Here is a 12,659-nt window from a genome sequence, read left to right on the forward strand (position 1 = left end):
CAATAGGTAGATCCCTACAGAATGGGAGAGAAATATTGAACAGAACTCAAATTCTTAAAAAGTCCAGACTCACTGGACTGGTGGAGACTAGAGAACTTCCAGAGATTATCGCCCTCAGATACGCTTTAAACACGTGAGGCCACCTTTTAGCTATATAACAGATTGGATCATAAAATAAAAAATATCACTCATAACAAGCTTCTTTAAGAAAAATCATCTATAGGGGACTAAAATGGTCAAAAATTAGCACTGAAGTTAAACTAATGTGAAGATAAGAAGGCACGGGGGCAGGGAAACTAGAGTACTGGAAATGGTACAACCAGAATGAAATGAATGAGAATAATGATGCATTGTGAAAATGTGAACAAAATAACAGAATAATTTGTACAGAAATTGTTACGTGGTGTCATGGATTGAATTATATCCCCCCAAAAATGTGTGTATCAACTTGGTTAGGCCATGATTTCCAGTATTCTGTGGTTGTCCTGCATTTTGTGATTGTAATTTTATGTTGAGAGTATTAGGGTGGGATTGTAACACCACCCTTACTCAGGTCACCTCCCTGATCCAAGGTAAAGGGAGTTTCCCTGGGGTGTGGCCTGCACCACCTTTTATCTCGAGAGAGATATGGGAAAGGGAAGCTAGCAGGGAATTGGGGACCTCATACCACCAAGAAAGCAGCACCAGGAGCAAAGCGTGTCCTTTGGGCGCAGGGTCCCTGCACCTGAGAAGCTCCTCAACCATGGGAAGATTGAGGACGAGGACCTTCTTCCAGAGCTGACAGAGAGAGAAAGACTTTCCCTGGAGCCAACGCCTTGAATTTGGACTTTCAGCCTACTTTACTGTGAGGAAATTTCTCTTTGTTAAAGCCATCCACTTGTGGTATTTCTGTTACGGCAGCACTAGATGACTAAGACACATGGGAACCTAATTTCCTTGTAAACTTTCACCTTGAACAGTAAAATATTAATTAAAAAAAAAAACCCACTAGTACACCACACACACACACACGTACGTACCAAAGAACATATGAGATCACAACAGAAAATATAAACAGTCAGAATTCAGTCAACCACCACCCATAATCGGTAGTGGCGGGGAATGCTAATATATTAGAGGGCTCACAGCCAACTAAAATTACTCCTGGGATTTTTTACTTTTTTTCAGTTTGGTATGTCATTTCTGTAATTTTATCATAATTCAGCTTTGTTTAAAATTGAATTTGTATTGTAAAAAACTAGAATAAATTCACTTTACCAATCCATCTGATTTAGTTATACATGCTCCCCCCACCCCCGACAGGAATGTGACAAAAACTAGGGAGTTCAGGCTGCTGTAAACATCTTCCTTTTCTAATAGAGTTAATGATAACTTTTCCGTTTCCCTTGGACCCACCAGATCTATAATCCTGCTTTTTAATATATGATGAGTTTATCTGGAAAAATCCAGTATTGTCTTTCTTCACCTTCACCTTAAAAAACATAACTAGATTTATAACTTGAGATAAAGAAGGAAGTACAACACAGAGAAGAGGGACCACAGACCAAACTCAGCAATTCTATGGTGCCTGCCTTTTCATTTTCTTTCTTCTGTGCTCAGAGGAATGTGCTAAAAAGTTAACTAACAGCAGTCTCCTCCCTTCTTGACAGTCTCATGTTGGACTTTCTCCATCATCCCTTGTTCCTCAGCATCTTTCGTTTTTCCTTTTCCACTAGCAGGGCTTCCCCTTGTCACGAACACACAGGCTTCCGGAAGGAGGGCTCTAGGCGAGGGTCACGTTTCTGGAAGGCAGGCCTCTCCCACGCACCTAAGATCAGAGCCTTGGCGTCATCTCCAACTCCTCTTTTTCTTTGCCTCTCACATTGACTCCATCATCAAATGCCACTGAATCTCCCAAAACCTCCTGGTATCTGTTTCTGCCTCCTGTTTCCACTGCCGGCTCCTCCAATCCTGGCTCTTATCTTCTCACACCTGCGTGGCCACAGAGGCTTCCCACTGCATTTCCAGCTGCCAAGGGAATCTCCTCCAGTGCTGCTTTCATCGAGGCAGACTTCACCCCCAATCTTCAGTGGCTCGGCATGACTTTCAGGCACACATTTCTTTGCTCTGCACTGAACACTTCCAATTCTGACTCACACCTATGCTTTACCTTCACTTTCCATAAATGTAGGAGCTGCAAGTACTCTTAGGCAGTTTGGGTCACAGGCTTTTTACTAACACTAAGAAATATTTTGGTATTTTAGTAGCAGGACTGCTGTACTGCTGCAAACCAGCTGATTATATGACTCCTGCATGTTCAGGGAGCCCTGCATGAAGGTCCCTGATGTCAGAGGCTGTTGCAAGTCTGCCCTTTGACAACCTCTCAATCCCAGCTCCCCTGCCTGTCTCACGGCCTCTTGATCCTCGTTGCTCTTGGCTGATCAAGCAGAACTACTTTCTATTTGTCCACTGGACCCCTGGGAAACTCATTCATCCTTACAATGACAAAACTCAAGAGTCCACACTGGTCCAAATCTCTCCCTCCCTGCGGCCAACTTCTCCCTAGTCAAGTCGGTGCAAGGTGCAGCAATGAATCAATCCATGTCTAAACATTCTTGCTTCTCACCAAAGAACTAGAAGGCACTTGCGTGTACCTGACAGAGGCAGGAGGAAGAATGAAAGCACTTTCCACTTTTCCTTCATAGGACAGAGAGAAAAGCCTGGAGAGCCGATGATATGCCCTGACCAGAGCTGATGACTTGGGGGTGGTGGGGGAGGTGAGAGGAAGAACCCCTTGAGTGATGGATGGGCCACCTTTGGATTAGGCCACCTCTTAATAAACCCCAAGAAAAGGGTCTGGCCTAAAGTGGAGTTGGCTTCTTGGTGGCTCTCAGTTTGAAATGAGTGAGTTTAAAGATGTCTCTTCAGATTCTAGAAAAGAGCAGCAACTACGGGCAACAGGAAAAATCTCCCTCAATATCCTGCTACTCTTGTTTATTTAAATAAACACTAGAAATAACTAAATATTATATTTTGCTAAAGAAAAATAAATATCAAATACACAGAAAGTAAAAAAAAAATTGAGGCGTATTTCTAGTGGCAGTTATTTGAAGATGTTGATTAATCCGTTGTGCACGTATTTACGTTTCATTAGAAATCGGAAGGTTTCAGGCTGTTATTCTAAAACATGCCCTACTAGAATTATGGCATCATATTTATGTAGTGCAGATAATAACACAAGATTTTCTTGATAAAGTTTTTTTTAGCTACACTGTTTTATCAAAACCATGCATTTTTACACGAATGCTGAGAATAGCTGACTGGCTATAACCGGAACAGACTTCTTTCAGTCATTCTACCCCTTAAGTTATGACATAAGCATTCAAACATCTGTTACACCATAGCATCTGTTTCATATCTGGGATGCATCCCTACAAATTACAAGAGTGCTCTTTTTAATGAGTGCTGATTTAATAGGGAATCCTTTTTTTACGACTGTTACTCCAAAGGAAAAAAATGAAAAGACAGATTCATCTCTTTAGCATCCCCCACAGCACAAAGTACCTCAAAGGTTTACACATTTCCGACACAAAACTTTAATAAAACCAAGTTATATAATGAAAATCTGTTTTGTAATTTAGTATTGTTTAATGTTAAAAATGTTTGTATGTTTGTATATGCGTATGTATATACACGTGTGTATATATATACATATACATACACACATACTCGATATGTGTGTATATATCTCTCAAAATAATATTATAACCAAGAAAAAGCACAGAGACATATATTCATATTATATGAGCAAAATAATCACTTCTTTCAAAATAAATTGTCTTGACAGTCTATACAGTCTTAAAAAAAATTTTTTTTTTAAACAGTCTTAAATAGAAAAATGCAAGACCTTGTAGTCCCTCTGGTTACTAAGATTTGCTTAAAATTCTTATAACTCTCCCTCCAAAGGTACTCCCTTTGCCAGATCTTTACCGCTTCAGTTGTATCTAAATTAGTACTTTTCCACTGGCTTACCCTGTTCCTTTTTAGAACTACTTCCTGCTGTCTTCATAGGTTTTCCTTAGAGTTTTTCAGTAACCTCTATCCCCCTCTATTTAGGTATGAATTTTTTTTTTTTTTGTCTTACACAAGAAGGATGTCAACTTGATTATAAGACAACAAATGGGTCAGTTTGTTCCACTGTACATACATGTCCTTCCTATTCCGGGCCTTCATATTTTTTATGTTTGTAACTGGATTCTGGCTAGCCTTTAAAAGCCTAATTTAAAGATACCAGATATTTAAAACTCCTAATTATTTTTTACTAATAGACTTTACTTTTTAGAGCATAAGAAATTGAGCAGAAAGTACAGGGCGTTCCCAAACACTCCCTCTCCCCCGTTCAGTTTCCTCCATTATTAACGTCTTGTGTCAGTGTGGCACGTTTATCACCACTGATGAACCAATACGGATATGTTATTAATTAAAGTCCCCAGTTTACACTGGGGTTCACTCTTTGTGTTGTACACTCTTGTTAGTTTTGACAAATGCACTTCATGTATCCACCATTACAGTCTTACACAGACTAGTTTCACTGCCCTAAAAATGCCCTAGGCTCCACCTCTTCATCCCTCCTCCCCTCATCCCACCCCCATCAGAACCCCTGAAAGCACTGGTCTTTTTACTGCCCTTATAGTTTTACCTTTTCCAGAATGAAATACAGTTGGAATCATAAGTGTATAGCCTTTTAAGACTAGCCTCTTTCATTTAGTAAATACATTTAAGTTTACTCCATGTCTTTTCTTGGCTTGACAGCTCATGTATTTTTATCACTGAACAACATCTCACTGTATGGATGTACCACAATCTGTTTATCCATTCGCCTACTGAAGAACATTATGACTGCTTACAATTTTTGGCAATTATGAATAGAGCTGCTATAAATATTTGTGTGCAGATTTTTATGTGGACATCTGTTTTCAACTCCTTTGGGTAAATACCCTAGAAGAGTGATTGCTGGATGGCAGAAGACAGTGTTTAGCTTTGTAAGAAACTGCTGGACTGTATTCCCAGGTGGCATTCCCCCCAGCAACAGGTGACAGTTCTTGCTGCCCCACATCCTTGTCAGTATTTGGTATTGTCAGTGTTTAGGATTTTAGCCATTCTAACAGGTGTGAAGTGTTATCTCATTGTGTTTTAAAAACTCCGAAATTTTTATGATACAAAGTACCATAATATTTAGTAAATGATAGGTCTATCCATAAGGTTCCATGAACTACAAAGAATTTGTTAAATAACCGTATCACAAAAGGCCTCAGAGGAAACTCATTGGAAGGAAATCTGAAAAATGAAAGAAAAGAAAGACAAAGTTTGGTACAGGAGATCTGATCCTCCATTTTGTACCTCCAAATCCGTCTCATCAAAAGGGAAAACTGCTCCTAGAGCGTCCTGGGGCTGAAGACACTGCTTCCATACGTTTCCTCGGGCAGAGCTCTCACAGCCTGGCAGACAAAGCCCAAGCATTTGCCCACCCCACCGACACCCATTCCTGGCACGCTCCTTCCCAACCTGTCCCACCAAGCAAAGGCTCCCTGTTCCTCACGGGCTTTACGAAAGCACACTTTCTACTTTGCAAAAACAATAGTAGCATTTTATATCGCCATCACAGCAAATGTGTAACTGATAGGTGTTATAAAGAGAGATTTCAGAACATGTTATACGAGTTCTTCACTAAAAAACAAAAATTAAAACACCAACCACCTGATTTAAAGATAGCGCCTTCTAGGCACTTAGAGATGCTGTAAGAGAATCAGAGACCCTGGTGGCGTAGTGGTTAAGGGCTACGGCTGCTAACCTAAAGGTTGGTGGTTCGAATCCACCTTGCAAACTCTATAGGTTAGTTCTACTCTGTCCTTTGGGGTTGCTAGGAGTTGGAATGGACTTGATGGCAACCAGTGTTTTTTGGTAAGAGAATCAAGAGTAGAGGGAAATGAGAGTCTATTCTTCTGTGTTCACAGGCTTGATTTATCGAGCCAACCTGAGACAAAAGTTGACCTTATTTTGAAAGACTGCTTGTGAAAAAGATTTTGCCATCTCTATGAATAAACTTTTTCAATGCTTAATGACTTTTAGTTGCAAAACTCCATTTTCCTAAATTAAAGATTAACTACTCTCTCGTTGTTGAACATTTGATATAAGATGCCTTATAGTCATAGGCGGAAACCCTGGTGGTGTAGTGGTTAAGTGCTATGGCTGCTAACCAAAAGGTCAGCAGTTCGAATCCGTCAGGAAAACTCTATGGGGCAGTTCTACTCTGTCCTATAGGGTCGCTATGAGTCGGAATCGACTCGACGGCAGTGGGTTTTCGGTTTTATAGTCATAGGGTTTTATAGTCATAGGTGGGATGGCACAATGTAAGGAACACTGTTACGATTATATTTTTGGTGATTTTTCCCCTCGGATTGTATTTCAATATATTGTTAGAATTTACCTCTGCCAGCTGAAAGAGTGCAGACTTTCCATAGCGTTTTCCAGCGTCAGCACCACCCAACTGCGAAGTGTTTGAAGAAATCTGTATCGAAAACAATTCCCATAAGGAGTATTAATTGTGTACCATTCATACACATTCAGAAATGTCCCTGAGTTTACAGGAATGTCATTGCCCACAAATACAAAATAACTTCAAATCTGTGTGTCACATTTGGGGTGACCATTTGGAGAACCATTTTTAGTAAGTAACCTCAAAACAATAATAAGACAAAGAAACCAAATGTGGGTTGGGCAGATTACATGCTTCAGGCTTTAAATTTAACTCTATAACCTTTAAACTCAGTACGCATTTCCATGTCTATTTAATGTACCAGCTCATCAACTGACCAAATATAAAAGAGCTAGAGAGTTATTTTGCATCTACTAAAGCAATTATTATATCTTTAAGGGATATGCCTGTGATCTCTGTGAAAAGATGGTATCAAGACAGTCAACAAATATTTCTTTGAGAATCCAATGTAAATGTGCTAGGCAGTATGAGAGGCGCGAGGGAAGTTCTGAGTGTCATATAAGAAATTGACCATGATTTTAAGGAGAGTATGCTCTGAAGTACATACAAAGACTAACAATCAAGATCAGAAATCTAAATAAGTGGTGCACTCAAGGACCAACCGTGTAGGACATCAATACATGACGTATTTCAGTTACACGAACCGCACTTATAAGCATATTCTGTTTTTTTTTGTTTGTTTTTTTTTGAGGGGGGGACGTCTTATCATTAGTGGAAACCCTGGTGGCGTAGTGGTCAAGAGCTATAGCTGCTAACCAAAACGCCGGCAGTTCAAATCCACCAGGTGCTCCTTGGAAACTCTATGGGACAGTTCTACTCTGTCCTATAGGGTTGCTATGAGTCGGAACCAACTCGACGGCAACGAGTTTGGTATCATTAGTGATATACGCTACACACACTGTTACAATGCATAATATGCTAATGTTATTGTTCTCAGCCATTCACTTGCAGATGGTTAAAGATTGGATTTACAAAGATACTGATAATAAAAGACAATAATACTGAAAACAAAAAAAACGTATCCGACTTAAGTCAGAACCAACTTTCGACACAGTGGTCACAGCAGAACCCCGTCCTAAGCTGGGACTACCTGAATACACACCACACTGACTGCATACTATTCTGACAGGTGCGGCTAGACAGCATGCGTCATACTGAACAGCACAGCCCTTCCTCATTTTTATATGAAAACTTCATTTTTAATTTTATGCCTAAGTCAGGAAAGCCCTGAGAAGAACATAAGTGTCTTTTACAGAGGACCTTTAGAAAGTACTCCTCTCCAGGAGATGGTCTGTCTTCATCAGAGTAGCCAGCTGTGGCCTAAGCTTTTCACATTCTTCATGATTCTGAATTCTCCTTTCTCGGTTTAAGACAGAGAAAATCCTGCCTTGTGGCTGTATCATTACAAGAAAAACCCCAAACCGTTTGCTATCAAGTGGATTCCAACTCACAGTGATCCTACAGGACAGAGCAGAACTTCCCCATAAGGTTTCCAAAGAGTGGCGGGTGGATTTGAATTGGGTAGCAGCTGAGTTCTTAACCACTACGCCACATCTTACAGGGGATTCTGGAGTTGTCAGCTCAAGGAGTAACTGACTGCTGGCTGTAGGGAGCTCTCCCTAGAATATCTATTGACTAAGAGGCCTTTGTGGAGACATTCAAAAGCTACCTGGGCCATTAAGAAGGTTCAAGCTCAAGAAGGTTAGGAGAACCTTTTCCTCCTAGATACTATCAGTTTTAAGAGTTGTGTCCTATTCATGCCACTCATTTACTTTTTCTTTAGAAGGTAAACCTATGGGGCACGTTCTTTCTGACACTTGGAATATTTCAGTCTAGCTGAATCTTCACTGACAAATGCCATTTCTCCCTTTTCTAGACAAGTCGAATTCAATCACTCACCTTATCTCTAGAGTAAGAGAAAACAAACACATTAATGTTGCCGACTCTCAGCAACGTAAGGGAATGAAGCACTGAGCATAAACGCCTGCCCCTGGAACCCAGGCTGTATAACAGAAGGACGTGGCCTTTCGTGCCAGACAGGCATAGGTGCATTACTTTTTGCTGCGTGGACTTAAGCAAATAATTAAGACTTCAAGCCTCATTTACCTCATTTTCAAAACAGAAATAACAATACCTGCTCTGTATTACTGCTGTGAAGATTAGATTTGATGTTTGTGAGTGGTCTCAATAAATTTTATAATTCTTAGTAATAATGACTTATCATTATTAACACTAGTAAACATAAACCCTTTTAGTACAATTCCAAAAATGAGTTATAGGCTGAAATCAAATCAAATTAAAAACTGCAATGTCTGAGGTTCATAATTATTAAACTTAGTAATATGTAGAATGTTAATTTTGTCAGGATATAAAGCCATACCCTCTAGAGTTACTGAAGGACAAGCCGGGTAGCCCCACATAGCCCACAATACTGTGTTTTTCTAGTTCTTCCATTGGCTCCCTCTGCTGTCGCTTTTGGTGCTGTAGGTCTGTGCTCCCCGATGCTGTGTTTGCTTGTTTATTACCAAATATCCGGTGCCTTGTGTGGTACGTGGCACACGAGGGGCTCAAGGAAGAACAACTGTCCACAAGCAGACACGACCTACTGTCAGAGTGAATGCAGAGCAATCTGAGGAGAGGCCTGAGCACGGTTCCCCGCTCTTTAAAGGAACTGCTTGTGCTTAGTAAGAACACCTTCCCTTATCGTCTCTGGGAAGATTTCACCTATTTCTAGGTATACAGCGGTACTGCAAATGCTCAAAGCTGCTGGAAGCCTGATTCCCACAGGGGAGAGTAAGCGGAAGACTCAACATGGTCTAGTAGTCGAACACCTCCAGAATCACCTAACAATAAAACGTCCATGAAATGACTTAGTGGCCATATATGCTTTCTAAAAATGCCCCTTGGCTTAAATTTTTTTGAGGGGGAGGGGTTGGGGGATAAAAAACTGGACATATGTTAATTTCTGTGACCTTCTTTGCAGCATATGAAACTGCTGACCTTTCTTTTGGGAAACTCTTCCGTAGGCTTCCATTACCAAAGAGCCCCTGTTTCCTCTTGCCTCCCTGGCCATTCCTTGTAACTCTCTTGCTGGCTCTTCTACGTTGTTGTTAGGTGCTGTTGAGTTGATTCAGACTCACAGTGACCGCGTGTGACAGAGCTGAACTGGCCCATAGGGTTTTCTAGGCTGCAATCTTTATGAGCAGATCGCCAGGTCTTTCTCCCAAAGAGTGGCTGGAGGGGACTGAACCTTCAACCTTTCAGTTAGCAGCTCAGAGAGTAACAGCTGTGCCATCAGAGCTCCCTTCTTTCTGTAGTGACCTCTTAAATGTTGGTTTTCTTCAGGGTTTTGCCTCAGACCAACCACTCTTTCTGTTATACATTTTTTCTCAGTAGTCTCATCTACTCTGATAGCTTCAATTACAAGCATATCTTGTCCAATACTGATTTGTTATTAGCCTCCCCCTGCCCAATTTTTTTCTTCCTGTTTAAGAGACATACGCGTCCATTCAAATAAGAACAATATAATTAATATACATTTTCAATGGCTGGTCAGGTAGTGGAAGGTAGGGTGCTATGCTACACTCCTGGCCAGGGGGCGCTGGTAGGTCACACTGCATAGTATATTCGAGGCTATGGTTTTTTCCTCAGAGGGGATGGTGCTTGCCAATCTGTTAACTCCACTGTGTCTCCCTCTTCTGGCTATTACAGGATGTTCTCATAGACAGCACTCATCCATAAAGGTTACAAAAAGGGTGGGCGTAACAGTAGTTGAGGTATAGCAAAAGTGCTAAGAAAAAATATCACTCTTGATTTTCAACTGCTAATTTTATACCTGCCTGAGGTGGCTGAGCACACCAAGGAAACAGGTGGTAAAGACCAGAAGCCAGTTAGGTAATGGTGGGAGTCTTTTGCAGTTATGAAGGGTAACATAAACACAGCCTGGGATGAAATGACCAATAATTGAATGAATAAATGAATCAAAGAACAAATGAATAAGATGAGGATGACTGGCCTTCCTCACTTTAGAAGAAATATTAATGTTTCCAATATAACACATACTTTCACTGAGTAGCTGCAGTGTGAGTGCATGGTGTTTTTTTCGAGTGTAATATTCCATACCATACTGAGCATTCCATCATGAAAATGAGTGCTTTAAATTTGCACCTACTGCACATATCCAATTGTGACAATACCTTAAATGTGGCGAGACTATGGTTGTATTTACAATGGCAGAGTAAATACCTTACTAAGGAAAGTTTTAATGTCCAAAGCTGTTTGTCTACATCATCCAGATTAGCTCTGTCTTCAAAGTAAATTAGCAATTTTTCAAGGCAAAGATAAACTCTAGGCCTAGTAGGCCACACAGCAGAGAGGAGAACTGTGGACTGGTCACAGCTTTCAGCTCTGTTAAATAATGAAGACAACAGCTGCCTTCTGGCATTTTATTTGGCTGTTAGTCTTCAGTAAACAAGAAAAGTGACTGGTATGTCAAAAAAAAAGTGACCCGTAAACAACAAAAGATGCAGACAGAAAACTCATTCTGAAGAACTTAACGGATCAGGGCCTGGATACACAATGATGGCTCTTCAGATGGGCCAAGTTGTATCAGATGAATTGTGGGTGTCAAACAGAGAGGGAGACAGGCTGAAACAGGTACAGTCACTGCACTCTGTATTGCTCTTTCTACAAAATATAGATCTTTTTTTTTCCCCTTTAAATTTAAACACTTATGAGCAAACTACAAAGTTTGCTTTATTCAGTTTCAAGAGTCAATCTAGGTTAACTTCAATGGGCTTTAAAACTATCAAATTTGGTTAAGAAGGGAAAAAAAAACATCCTTCTCAGCTTACAAGCAGAGCTCTGGACTCAATGCAAAAGAAAATCCACTTTCAGCTTAAAGAAAGGCACAAGGCTCACTGTTTTTAGAAAGGATATTTCTAGGGCAAGCACACTGCACGATAACGACCCACTTCCAGGAGATCCTCTACCTAATCTCTGTCTAGAGTTACATGAGTTTGTCAGTGAAATTAGCAGGAATGGTCTCTAAGAATTTTGCATGCCCTATTGATGGCAACGGTTTTTTTTATCTTAAAAGTGGTATTACAAAATTCAGTACTTTTAAAGAGTAAATTGTTTCCTACCTTACTTTCTCTAAGTGTAGGTAATAAGACTGGGGGACCCCTCTGAAAAGGGATGGAAGTATAAAGTGGCCCACTGGGTAATTTTCTATTACACCCCCACCCCCTGCTGTCTTCATCCTTCCCCCATGAGGCCCCAGAAATACTAAGGTGTGCCTTAACGATAATGATTTAATACTTTGTGGTCATAAACCAAACTAGAACGCGATGGTTCTCAACGCATGGTCCCCTAATAGGAAACTTGTTAGAAATGAAAATTCTCAGGCTTCAACTCAGACTTAATGCATCAGCAACTCTGGGGTGGAGCCCAGCAGCCTGTGTTTGAACCAGCGCTCCAGGTGACTCTGATGCATTTTAAAGCTTGGTAACCACTGCTACAGACCAACAGCTAGGATTTCAAGGGTCTTTGTGTTTTCTTGGAAACCCTGGTGGCATAGTGGCTAAGTGCTACAGCTGCTAACCAAAAGATGAGCAGTTCGAATCCACCAGGAGCTCCTTGGAAACTTTATGGGGTGGTTCTACTCTGTCCTATAGGGTCACTAACTATGAGTCAGAATTGACTCGATAGCAACGGGTTTCGTTTTTGGCTTTTTTGTGTCTTCTCAACAGTGATGAATGTTTATGAAATAATTAAAAGGGCTTTAGAAATATGATCATTAAGCCTATTCTATTTCTACTGCATGGGTAGCACAGTTAACCTGCTTGGCTGCTAGACAAAAGGTTGGAGGTTCAAATCCATCCAGAGGTGCCTGAGAAGAAGGGCCTGATAATCTACCACCAAAAAAATCAGCCACTGAAAACCCGAGAGCACAGTTCTACTCTGACACACATGGGGTCACCATGGGTCGCACTAAACTGGACAGCAACTGGTCTTGTGTTTTCAGCGTGTATACTCAGCGGTATGAACAAATTAGTTCTTTAAGAGAAGCCTGGGGTCTCCTTCTGCAGAATCACAGGACAGCGTAGTTATAGCACCAGACTTG

At 40.8% G+C, this 12,659-nt stretch overlaps 1 protein-coding gene across 13 annotated transcripts in view; it reads right to left on the reverse strand.

The window, feature by feature from the left end:
* Nucleotides 1–12,659, reverse strand: part of BBX (BBX high mobility group box domain containing) — a 294,480-nt gene that overhangs the window by 50,765 nt on the left and 231,056 nt on the right. For all 13 annotated transcript variants that reach the window (XM_064273026.1, XM_064273018.1, XM_064273019.1 and 10 more), the window contains one exon: nt 6,467–6,547. In XM_064273026.1, the coding sequence (XP_064129096.1) occupies nt 6,467–6,547 (81 nt within the window). The remainder of the gene's footprint in view (nt 1–6,466; nt 6,548–12,659) is intronic.

The sequence above is a fragment of the Loxodonta africana genome, chromosome 20, assembly GCF_030014295.1.
Source record: "Loxodonta africana isolate mLoxAfr1 chromosome 20, mLoxAfr1.hap2, whole genome shotgun sequence".
In the NCBI taxonomy this organism is placed as follows: Eukaryota; Metazoa; Chordata; class Mammalia; order Proboscidea; family Elephantidae; genus Loxodonta; species Loxodonta africana.